Source organism: Bufo gargarizans, chromosome 2 (assembly GCF_014858855.1).
Source record: "Bufo gargarizans isolate SCDJY-AF-19 chromosome 2, ASM1485885v1, whole genome shotgun sequence".
NCBI lineage: Eukaryota > Metazoa > Chordata > Amphibia > Anura > Bufonidae > Bufo > Bufo gargarizans.
In genome coordinates, this window is record NC_058081.1 from 455,721,453 (window position 1) to 455,734,264 (window position 12,812).

The following is a 12,812-nucleotide window of genomic DNA, read 5'->3' on the forward strand; positions in this document are numbered from 1 at the left end:
GGAAATGTAGTCTTGATACGGCCCATGGAGAGGCCCCGCCCCTTCTGCCCGTGCGCTCCAGAGCTATGGAGCGCTGGGTTCCGTATTTGGTTTTTAATAATTATTATAATAAAAGTTATGTTTTAGGACTTTGCCCTCACTGGTTTAAACCTCAGGTTAAGGCTACAGGCGCATGCGCGAGGCTCGCATGGCGGACGTGTTCCCCTGAGCTCCGCTCCTAGCGCTGAACTTTACCCACATTTAGCGCTGACTCATCGGCTCCACGGGCTTGACTCTTCATGCAAGGGACTCCTATGATGACCCGCAACAAGGGGAGAACAAAATCGATGGGAACACCCGCGCCTTCTCAGACCTTGCCGGAGCTCTTCAGGAACTCAGGCCGCAGCAATATGGCGGACCCGGCCCCTGCACCCAGGAGCCCTGCGTCCTCGGAGGCCAGCATTGCCTCACAGCCGTCGGACATACATGATCCAGGTCAGGTTGAACTTTATAAGAATATTGCCTCCCTATTCCGCTCAGAACTGTCCCAAGCTGTGGACGAGTTTACCCGCCAGACTCACGACCTGGGCACCCGGGTCTCTGACTTTGAGACACGCACCGATGATTTATCGGACGCCCTACATGCTGACAAGGCGGATATATTATCTCAAGCTGCCCAGATTGCAGCATTGGAACTCAAATTGGAGGACCTGGAAAATAGAACCAGGAGGGGCAACCTCCGGATCAAGGGCCTGCCTGAAATCTTTACTGATCTCCCGGCCACTTTGTCAGCGCTGTTCCAGGCCCTGCTCCCGCAAACAGAACCAGCGGGCTCCTGATGGATAGGGTTCACAGAGCCCTAGGGAGACCTCGCTCAGATGCCTCACCAAGGGATGTTATCCTGAAATTTCATCATCCAGGTACTCAGGATCTAATTTTGGCGGCTGCCCGCAACCTCACTGAACTTCCCGGCGTACCCTCGTCAGTGCATTTGTATGCCGACCTGGCTCCCTCTACTCTCCGCAGACGAAGGGACATGAGACCGGTGACTTCGGCCTTGCAAAACGCCCAGGTGCGGTACAAGTGGGGATTCCCTTTCTCCCTCTCGTTTTGATTGAACTCACAGGGATCATACAATCCACTCATCCAAAGAGGGAATCGAGATCCTTCGTAAGGCGGGGATTCCATGTGATCATGATCCAGCTCCAGAAGCTGCCTCAGAACCGCAACGTCCAGCCAGGATCTGGACGAAGGTGCCCTCATCTTCGCGGAAACCGACTTCTCTGCCACCGGTTTAGGTCCGGGACTTCTGCTCCTGATCTTCTAGCCTGCTGTGACGTCCAGACTGTTTTTGTTTTCCCAACGAATTCGATCCATACCCCTTTTCCCGTCCCCTGTGTTGCGGGACACTATCCTTCTTTTATAGTCCCTTCATTATTGGCTGATGTTTCCCCGAACATTAACATCTAACAGGGACTCGGCGTGAAGGACTGTCATGTTTGACCCCATGTTTGGGTTCTTTAGGCTGGGTTGGGAGACTTTGTCCTCACCCCGCTCTACAGCACCCACCTACTTTTCTCAAGCCTGTTCAGGCTTAATTCCATATTGTTTTATATGTTTGCAATTTCTTACCATCTTTTTCTTTTTTTTCCTTTTTTTTGTTTTTATCATTGTATGTATCAGGGGAGTCGATTGTGCTGCTTTAGTGTCTGGGTGGCGATCAGAGGTGGCACTCCTGTGGCGGATCATTTGGGCTTGCCTTGCCTTCCTTACATCCTCCTTATTATCCTACCGTGTGTAAGTTGCTTTCACACGATGTGAGGGGATTTAACTCTCCCAGAAAACGTAAGTCAGCCTTTTCTACTTACATCAAACATGCGCCTGATGTGATCTGCCTGCAGGAGTCCCACTTCACGCCCACCTCTCACCCCAAATACTTCCATCCTCACTATTCACGTTTCTATTCATCTACATATGTTTCTAAGAGTAGGGGGGCTATTATACTATTGCGTAACTCCTTCCCTTTTACTCTGCAGAGTTCTATGGTAGATCCCAATGGAAGATATGTCACTCTCCTAGGCACTTATAGGGAAGAAACCCTGTGTATTGTGAACGTGTATCCACCTACCGAGGACCCTATTCCCTTTTTTGCTTCTATGCACTCCATTATTGTGCCCCTCTCTTACCACAAGCTACTGTGGTGTGGTGACTTTAAATTTGTGCCCAACCCTGTACTCGACAGATCCGCTCCCCCGGCCCAACCGCGCCCTTTATCCCATAATGTTAAAATTAAACATGTGATGGAATCCCTGTCCTTGGCGGATACCTGGAGGGAGCACAATGGCCCCCAAAGGGGATATACCTACTATTCTCCTTCTCATCAACTTTACACCCGGATTGAGTTAATCCTAGTTTCCTCCCCTTGCCTCCCCTCACTAGCTTACTCCAGACATATTGTATTCTCACTGTCGGACCATGACATGGTCATAGCCGATTTTGCATTCGCCAATAGCTCCAGTACTCCTCTTGCCTGGCGCCTGAATGAGTCATTGCTGACCCGTCCGGCTGTGTTTGATGTGTTATTAGATGAACTTAAACAGTTCTTTTTGTTGAACGACACGCCGGATACTGATCCTATGAACCTGTGGTTGACCCACAAGGCCTTCATGCGGGGCAAGCTCATTCAGGCGGCATCAAGACTTAAAAAGGACAGATCCTCAGCTCAAGTTACCCTAGAGTCTAGATTGGCTAAACTAGTGAGAGCTCATCAGCAAACCCCATCCCTTTACCTACTGAAGGAAATAAAGGACACTAAGTCACAACTGAATACCCTACTTTCAAACAATACTGAAAAAGCACTCCGCTGGACTTCCTCCTACTATTATAAATATGCTAACAAACCTGATAAGATGTTGGCTCGCCAACTTAAAGCCACGCAGAGAATAAATCAAGTCTATCAAATCCGTACACGGACTGGTAGAACCACCACTCACCCAGACATCATTTATGACACCTTCCAATCCTTCTATAAGCAACTATACTCAGAACACAATGGTGACCCCAGCAACAGGGCGGATGACTTCCTTTCTCCCATTCCCCTCCCTAGGGTCTCTCCTGCTGCACTGGTAGAACTTAATAGCCCCATTACAGCGGAAGAAGTGACCTATTCAATCAAAGCCCTGAAACTGGGAAAAGCCCCAGGCCCAGAAGGCTATACAGCACTTTATTTTAAAAAATTTGCAGACCAATTAATCCCTTTCATTACTAAATACTGTAACCATTTGCTACAGGGCTCCACACCCCCAGCCGAGTTCCTAGCGGCCAAAATAACAGTAATTCCCAAGCCACACAAAGATCCTCTTCTCCCTTCCAACTACAGGCCTATCTCACTCTTGAATATAGATAATAAGTTGTTCACCTCCATCCTGGCGCGTAGACCAGACTTCTCCCTGGTCTGATTCCCAAGGATCAGGTTGGCTTCATCCCCAGCAGGGAAGCTCCAGATAATATAAGGAGGGTCTTGGGACTTGTCCATGAGGCGAACAGGACCGTGACTCCAGTGGCTTTATTAGCACTGGATATAGAGAAGACCTTTGATACAGTTTCTTGGACCTATCTCTGGCAGACTCTGTCTCATTTTAACATCAGAGGCCCTTTCCTCTCCGCCATTCAAGCCCTATACTCTTCGCCTCAGGCTAGCCTCAAATTGCCCTCCTCGTGCCCGTCATCCATGCCAATTTTTAGGGGAACACGTCAGGGCTGCCCCCTTTCCCCAGCCCTTTTTGCCTTAGCTATGGAACCATTAGCAATTAAGATTAGATCTCATCCAGACATAAAAGGGATCTCGGTTGGGGGTGTGGAATATAAATTGAGCCTTTTTGCTGACGATCTTTTGTTAACACTCACCAACCCTGTCATTTCATTTCCCTCCCTTTTGTCCGTTCTCAAGTCTTTCTCAGCTGCGTCCGGCCTACAAGTTAATCAATCCAAATCTGAACTTCTGTTGAGTAATGTCCCCTCTCGGGATTCCGAGATCCTCCAAAATGGGTTCCCATTTCTACATAATCTACATTTCCTTCCATATTTGGGCATATCGCTGACCAAAACGCTTGACACCCTATATAAATACAACTATCTCCCCATGTTTACTCGGATACGGAAGGACCTGCAGTCATGGGAATCCCTTCCAGTGTCCTGGGTGGGTAAGATACATATAGTATGAATGGTAGTCCTCCCTCGGCTTCTATATCTGTTCCGCACCCTCCCTATCCCAGTCCCAGCGTCTGATCTAAGGGCTCTTCAGGCGGAGATCCTTAAGTTTATTTGGGCCCATAAATGAGCTTGTATTTCTAAACTGGTTATGTGCCGTCACAAGGCTCATGGTGGCCTTTCAGTACCAGATTTAGCCCAATATTACAAGGCAGCCAGATTAGCGCAACTGTTCCTAACGCATCTCTCTGCACAAGCTCAACCTATATGGGGTACCCTTGAGCAGTCGCTGTTTGGCCCGTTCTCCTGGAGAGCCCTTATTTGGACCACATCCCCTCTACCCTCTTCTCTCCACTCCAAATCCCAGCTCTCCTACTATGCCCTGCTTCTATGGAGATCCATTAGGTTCAAACGCTCTCTCCAATCCAAACCGTCCCCCTTGGAATGTCTTTGGGGCAATCCTGCCTTCCCTCCTGGGCTTCAATCTAGGGTCTTCTCATGGTGGGTTGAAAAAAATTGTGTTCCCTCCGGGATTTCCTCGTGCGGGGTAAAATACTAACTATGCCAGCCTTTCTTGAGAAATTCACCCCCCCCCAGCTTGTGAGCAATTCAATGTCCGGAGAGTATTCTCCTTCCTCCACTCCCTGAAGACTGGCTCCCACAAAATTGAATATGCCCCTTTTGAAAGACTAATGTCCTTCTCCCTATATAAACAGGGTCTACTGTCCCGGATATATTCTATCCTCACTGCGCCCCCAGAGGACACCAAACTCTGCTATATGTTGGAGTGGGAGGCGAATCTGTCGGAAGAGTCAAGTGTATCTAGATGGCACTAGCGCTCCCAGACATTGACTAAAGGGTCATGGCAAACTACTCTGGCGGAGACTTCTATTAAAATACTCCACTGGACATATCTAGTGCCGGCCAAATTGCATCACTTCTATCCAGAAGTCCCCTCTACCTGCTTTTGGCGGTGTGATGAGGAGGGCACGATGCTCCATACCTGGTGGACATGTCCCATAGCTTCCAGGTTGTGGGGTCGCATTTGTGACTTACTATCAGCCTTACTGGAGCGCGCCCTCCTCCCCACACCCTCGGTCTTTCTACTTGGCGACAGACCGCCTAAATTAACAAATGCTAAATTCAAATTGGCCCAGTTTATCCTGCTTGCAGCTAGGATCCACATTGCCTCTCAGTGGCGATCCTTATCATTGAACTATCAAGCTGTGATTGATAGAATCAACAAGATTTACCAATCTGAAAGGCTGTCGGCTATCCGCTCGGATACATTTGCTTTGTTTGAAGGAGTCTGGGAGCCCTGGTTTTCCTCTCCCCACTCTACTTATCTCCCCACTCTACTGATGAGAGGTTAAACCCTCTATTTACTGATCACCTCCTGATACCTAACCTATGTTCCCTGAAACGGTATGTCTATTACCCCTGATTTCCTGATGCTTTTTCTTTATTTATGCTTAATTTTCTGTATGTCTTTCTGTTCATTATTTTATTTGTTTGGAATGTCCAAATGATTGGACTCCTTGTCCTTTATTTTATGCACATTGTACTGTGTACCTTATTATTGTGAAAACCTAATAAATACCATTGAAATGGTAAAAGGTTAATGGTGCAACTGCACCTGTTCCTCCAGTGGCAACTCATATGACTCTTTGATCACTACTGGATCCAACTGGACAGATGGGAGGATGCAACATGTCTCCTTTTCAACTGCATGTGTATCCTGAGGACACAAATAGAGTTAAATGTCATGGTGAAGCAAAGAACCAACAGCTGCTTTCTTCACCATTCCGCTCCCTACACATTCCCCAACAGCAGGAGGGATGAAGGGAAGTCTTCATGTTTGCCGCACTAAGTGGTAGAAGCACAAACCTAGGGAGAATATGCTCCATTCATCTGGGGAAAAGGGCTAGATGAGTAGTGCTTTTTTATTTGAATAAAACTACAGGGGAATCACTATTGGGGCCCTAAGGGAGGAAACTATTTTAAGAGGACACTAAAGAGACAGCAATATGATGAGGGGAGCACTCCAGGGGCATAACCGATGTGAGGGGGCAGTAAGGGGGCATAATTAATGTGATGATGCACTAAGGTTGCATAACTACTGTGAGTGGGAACCAAAGGTGAATTCTACTTTGAAGGGACATAACCACTGCATGGGGCACTAACAAGGGCAAGGAGGAAAATCTACTGTGTAGGGGCATTAGGGGGCACACCTACAATGAGGGGGCACTAAGGAGGCCTAGCTACTGAGAAGGGGGCATAGCTAATATGAGGGTACACTGAATGTTTCAAGAAGATTCCAATATACACAGATTCAGGGAGGGGTGACACAAAGGACCATAGAGGAAATCCATTCTGACCACACAAAGTGCTACAAAACCAACAATGGGGACATTGTGATATGTAAAAAAAAAAAAAAAAAAGCATCACTATCCCTTTACAAGCTGCTTTCTAAGCACTCTGAACTCTGGCAGTCTGTTCTAGTGGAAGCCAGATACCACTGTGCACCGCTCGATCCCATTCACTGTAATGGGATCTAGCAGGGATCTGGACACTTTCTGGCATATATGCCAGCTTTTGGCTGGACAAAAAATGCTGCATGTACCATTTTTTGTCTGGCTGAAAGCCAGCATTTATGCTGGATACAGTAAATTTCGACAGTCTCTCCCTCCACCAGAACAGTTTGTAGGAGTTCACAACGTAGATTTTAACCTGGCCTTAGACTAATAAAAGCACTTTGTCACTTAGCGTTTATTGGGTCAATGTGGTCAAATTATGTTAAATTAAAGACAATAGGGGTAATTTATTAAACAAAAATACTACTATATTAGGCATATTTCTTGCGCAAATTGCACCACAATCTTTGACTTTTCCCCGCTCACGCCAGGTCTAAAATAGTGGGCGTGGTGTGGGCGGGGAAGTGGACAAGTTGGAAGGCCTGTCTCAATTAACATTTTCAACTCCGGTTACAGGAAGCTATCTTACATTTAGAAGCGGCGGTGGATCAGCCGAAGTTATGTAGAGGCCGGAGCCTCTATATAACTTTGGAGATCCACTGCCAGCGCAGGGGCTTATTAAGACCGGTGTCTAAAACACCAGTCTTAATAAATGTGCCCCAATGTGTAATCAGAAAGCGACCTATTATTTAAATCAAGTTTTTGTGTTAAACATATAGTTTAACATATTTTTTTTTAGAATTTTTGGTGCTTTGTGTTTTAATATTCCATATGACAATTTAAATTAAAAAATACCTAAAATCACACAGTTTTCAGGCCGGTCAATAGGCCTAATAATATTTCAATCTTTCTTATTCTGAACAGGTACCTTTTCAGCAGCCATCATATAATTACAGGCAGAATTTCAATGACAGATATCAACTCTGTTTAGATAACGCAGGATCCACAAATCACAGTAGGTGATGTCACAGATCATCTATTCCCTCTTGACCACTGCATAGGTCATAGAGATCACCCTGAAGTCGATCAATTTAGAGTATGCAGTGTCATTTTTTGGAGTTTTATGGTCAAGGATCCACCAAAAGTAATATCTATATGGAGGATACAATTGTTAAGCAATCACTCAGTAAAGGTACTGATGGCACTAAGAAATGTAGAATCCTCAAATCAGAAAATGCATATATTCTATGTTTCACTTTATCTATTAGCAACAATGTAAGTCCAAATTTCCAAAATTCTCTTACCTTTGTTGGATTACAGGTAGGTAAAAACATGTCTTTGGGGCAATTATTTTCTTTTGCCGAATCATCAGTGTCTATAAGATTGTCTGTGGGGACATTCTGTACAGGCTTCAGATAAGCAATTTCATTCTGCTTTGAGTCCAGAGTCACACACACATCATATGAGAATGGGAAAGGTAAACTTGTATCACTGATCTCAGAAGGACATCCCAGGGTGAACTGAGGATACACATTTCTACTAAGAGCTCCAAAAGATGTTGTTGTCCTTGATTGTCTACACTTATAAAAGGTTATAGCTATTATTGTAACGATAAAAAAAATAGAAATCAGAGCAATGCAAACTAGTAAGTAAAATGTTAAAGGAGATGAAGAATCTGGATGACTTTGTTTATGCTTTATCTCTGGAACAATCTGCTGAAAGTTTTCAGCAACAACTAAGCTCAAAGTAACTGTAGATGACAGAGATGGGACTCCATTATCCTTTACTAGAACCACAAGTTTTTGTCTTAAAGACTCTAAGTCTGGAAGATCTCTTCCAATCCTGATTTCTCCAGTATATTGGCCAATGGTGAATATAGATAGATCAGGAACTTGTAGTAAGTGATAGGAGAGCCAGGCATTGTGTCCAGAGTCAGCGTCCACTGCAATCACTTTGGTGACCAGATAACCTTTCTCAGCAGAGTGAGGAATAAACTCGAATAATGCTGATCCCTCTGTGTCTGGTGATGGGTAGAGGATCTTAGGAGCATTATCATTCTTATCAATGATACATATCTTCACTGTGACATTACTGCTTCGAGGAGGAGATCCACTGTCTTTAGCCATCACCTGGAACTGAAATTCCCGCAACTGCTCATAGTCAAAAGATCGCTGGGCATAGAGAACGCCAGTCATTGAGTTTATGGAAACATAAGATGTGACTGGAATTTTCTCAATGTTATTATTAATTACAGAGTATGTAATTGTAGCATTTTCATTCATATCATCATCTGATGCATGAATACAATGTATAGACATTCCATAATTATTATTTTCTTGTACATCGACAATATAAGTGGTTTTCTCAAAAATAGGAGAATTGTCATTTACATCCAAAATAGTCAACTGAACTGATTTGTTGGAGGATAGTTGAGGTGATCCATTATCTATAGCTTTAATTGTTATGTTGAAGTATGGCTTTGTCTCTCTATCAATGTAAGTTGTAGTCAATAATTTATAGTAATTGGTGGATGATGATATTAATTTAAAGGGTACATCATCATTGATTTCACAAACAACCTCTCCATTCTTTTCACTGTCTAAATCATGAACATTAATTAAAGCAATAAATGTATCTGGTGGACAGTTTTCAGGTATTGCGTCCTGTAGTGACGTAATTGTTACTTCTGGGGCATTGTCATTTAAATCAATAATACTGATTAGTATTTTGCAGTGAGTTTCGAGGCCTCCACCATCTTTGGCCTCTACAGTCAACACATATCTTTCCCTCAACTCATAATCTATATCTCCAATTACAGTGATTGTTCCATTTTCTGTATCAATACTAAAAAGTGAATATACAAACTCAGGAATGTCACGAAATGAATATGTTATTTGTGAATTTAAGCCTTCATCTTTATCCACTGCATTTAGCTGGAGAACCAGAAAACCAACAGGGACATTTTCATTTAAACTAAGTTCAAATGTATCTTTACTAAATTTGGGGAAGTTATCATTCACATCATGCACATTAATCTTTATGACAGCAGTCCCAGTGTTTGGGGGTTGCCCTCCATCCAAAGCAGTTAAAATTAATTCATGAATACTTTGCTTTTCTCTGTCAATATGTTTCTCTAAAATGAGCTCTGGAAATTTGATTCCTTCTTTGGTCATTTTTATTCCCAATGAGAAGTATTCATTTTGATTTATATTATAGTCCTGTACAGAATTTGTACCAATGTCAAGATCATGTGCATGTCCCAAAGCAAGACGTACTCCAGGTAAAGCCGACTCACTAATTACCACATCAAAAGTATTCTTTGAAAAACCTGGTGGATTATCATTTACATCTTGGATTTCAACTCTAATTGTGTATAAATGTAATGGGTTTTCAATCACAGCTTCAAAGCTGATGAAACAGTTTGGTTTTAAATCACAAATTCTTTCTCTGTCTATTCTTTCTGCAACATACAAGTTCCCAGATTCTAAATTGACATTAAAATACTGCAATTTGCCTCTTGAGACAATATGGAATTTTCTGAATGATAATTCATTGGTAGTAAGATCTAAATCTTTTGCTATGTTTCCTACAGTAGAACCTTGTTTCATTTCTTCTGGTATGGAATAGTGTAGCTGAGCACAGATAAGGTCCGACATAAAGGAAAAAACAAAGAATGATACCTGCCATTTCATTGTCCCTTTGCCTCCATTAGTATTCTTCTCATCCATTTTAGCTGTAGTATCACTGGTTTGCTATTTTCTCTACAGAATCCAAAACATTAATGAATGTGAATAAATATGTAATTTCAGATTTCTGCCTTTGGTGAAATAATCCAAGATGCTAGAGAATCGGTAAAAAATCTCAACTTGTCCTACAGATTGTTGCTATTGCACTGTAGTGAAAATCAGTAGCTAAACATTTTGAGCTTGAATTTGCAGGTGAAGAGTGGCACTTAGAGTCTATTTGAGGAACTGCAGCAAGCTTTGGCATTATAATTATATCCAACATTATGATGATTTAGAAATGTTTAAGTAAAAATAAAGTACTCTAGTATTTTATTCAAAACATTCACCATGCATTCAATAATCTCAAATGGTGCAATTTAAAATATTATATCTACAGAAAAAATATCTGTTCAATAGTATATGCCCCATGACTTTGTTAAAATGCCAGTGATATTCCCTGATTTACATCACATCTCAAAGCACTAGTTCAACATATTAGAAATCATGTGCTTCGGAATCTTTGATGATAGCTAAAAATTAAACTGTTGTCTAGATTTAAATTGTGATGTACTGTACGTTTTCCTTAATCTTTTGGAGATCAGGTGAAGTCTGCAGTGGACCATCACTCATAAGTTGCACCACCATCCCTGTGCTTTTTATGCATAAGAAGTGTTTTCCTGTGAACACTCAAGAGTAGTGATGAGCGGCAGGGGCAATATTTAAATTCACAATATTTCGTGAATATTTGGGCGAATATTCATCATATATTCGCTAATTTGAGAATTTGTTATTATTTTCTTGATTGCGAAAATCGTCAATGTAATATGCACGTATTGCACACGCAATACAGGCGTGGGTCACTGTTGCTACATTTTTCAAGCTGCTAGAGGTTTCCTGAGACTGGAGAAAATGGTTGGCATGGAAGAACATTGCTATAGCTTTATATGCAGATAGAGTGCTCCAATATATTCGTGATTGCACAAATCGGCAATTAATGATGCGCATATTTTTGCAGGTCTGACTGCATATTACTGATTGGTGCACTAAGTATTGTTGTGACATCACAGCACTATCTCCCACTAACTATCTGTATTACATATATAAGCTAACTAACTGATGACACATCCCCTTTAAGAGACATAACTAGGAAAGGACAGAATTTTAGGTAAGCATACATTGAAAACAAATTTCTGCAAGGATGCTTACTATATATACACCATGATTTCATTATAGCTTTAACCCAAGAACATAAGCCACATTCACCCTGACCTTATCACAGACACATCTTCACTAAAGGTTGCCATACATATTCAATAGCTGTTGGCTGAAATAATTATTTGACCGACAGCTATCTATCCTAACTCCCCCTATACACATAAAAGTTTAATTTGGGCAAACACGTATGTGTATTCAAAGAGGAGAGGGAAGAAAACCACTGCCCGAATCCTCGACAAAAACTTATCTTCCAGGAGAACAAAAAGATTGGGCGAAAGTATTCACTTCACCTGATCCACTTTTCCCCCAACATCATCTGTCGAACATAGTCAGGAGCACCTCACACACAGTAGACTGTTGGACGAAACTGCCATTCAATGCATAACTGATACAATAATATGTATGGTGACCATACGTACACTATATGTACAGTAAAATGCATTTGGATGGGCTTTAAAAATGTATGGGAAAGTTAGCATAATGCTGATTTTCAAATATGCAGCATGCAAATTTTGTTATGGAACCACAGCATTTACTACTTGCAATACGTTGGGTTAAAATCAACCAAAAATCCCCACCATAATCTGCAGCAAAATCTGAATGTAACGCATGTGTTTTTAGCTAATGTGAACCAGCAATTTTATCTGGTCCACTGTGCAATATTTGTTACTTTGTCCCTTTTGTGCCTCTCCCCTTTAGGCTACTTTCACATTAGCGTTCGGGGTTCTGCTTGTGAGTTCCGTTTGAAGGCTCTCACAAGCGGCCTCGAACGCATCCGTCCACCCTAATGCATTCTGAGTGGATGCGGATCCGCTCAGAATGCATCAGTCTGGCAGCGTTTGGCCTCCGCTCCGCTCAGCAGGCGGACACCCGAACGCTGCTTGCAGTGTTCGGGTGTCCGCCTGGCCGTGCGGAGGCAAACGGATCCGTCCAGACTTACAATGTAAGTCAATAGGGACGGATCCGTTTGATGTTGACACAATATGGCTAAATTTTTTAACTGATCCGTCCCCTATTGACTTTCAATGTAAAGTCTGGACGGAACCGTCTGAGCAACTTTCACACTAAGAATTTGTTCTACAATATAATGCAGACGAATCCGTTCTGAACGGATCCCATTGTCTGCATTATAGGAGCGGATCCGTCTGTGCAGACACCAGACGGATCTGCTCCGAACGCAAGTGTGAAAGTAGCCTTACACTGCTCAACTGAGAAGACGATTGTCGAGAAGGAAGCGTTCCTGCCTGGCAATAGCCTGCATATCAGTGGA

The 12,812-nt window shown here is 42.9% G+C and overlaps 1 protein-coding gene and 1 pseudogene across 3 annotated transcripts in view; both read right to left on the reverse strand.

The window, feature by feature from the left end:
• Positions 1–12,812, reverse strand: part of LOC122928287 (protocadherin gamma-C5-like) — a 369,082-nt gene that overhangs the window by 346,537 nt on the left and 9,733 nt on the right. Inside the window, exon 1 of one of the 3 annotated variants that reach the window (XM_044280990.1) lies at positions 7,907–10,332. The exons of the other annotated variants lie outside the window; for them this stretch is intronic. Within the exon in view, the coding sequence (XP_044136925.1) occupies positions 7,907–10,330 (2,424 nt within the window). The 5' untranslated portion in view covers positions 10,331–10,332. Of the gene's footprint in view, positions 1–7,906; positions 10,333–12,812 lie in introns of those variants that run through there. 3 annotated transcript variants of the gene reach the window in all.
• LOC122926009 overlaps positions 1–12,812 on the reverse strand; it is a 401,881-nt pseudogene that overhangs the window by 335,543 nt on the left and 53,526 nt on the right.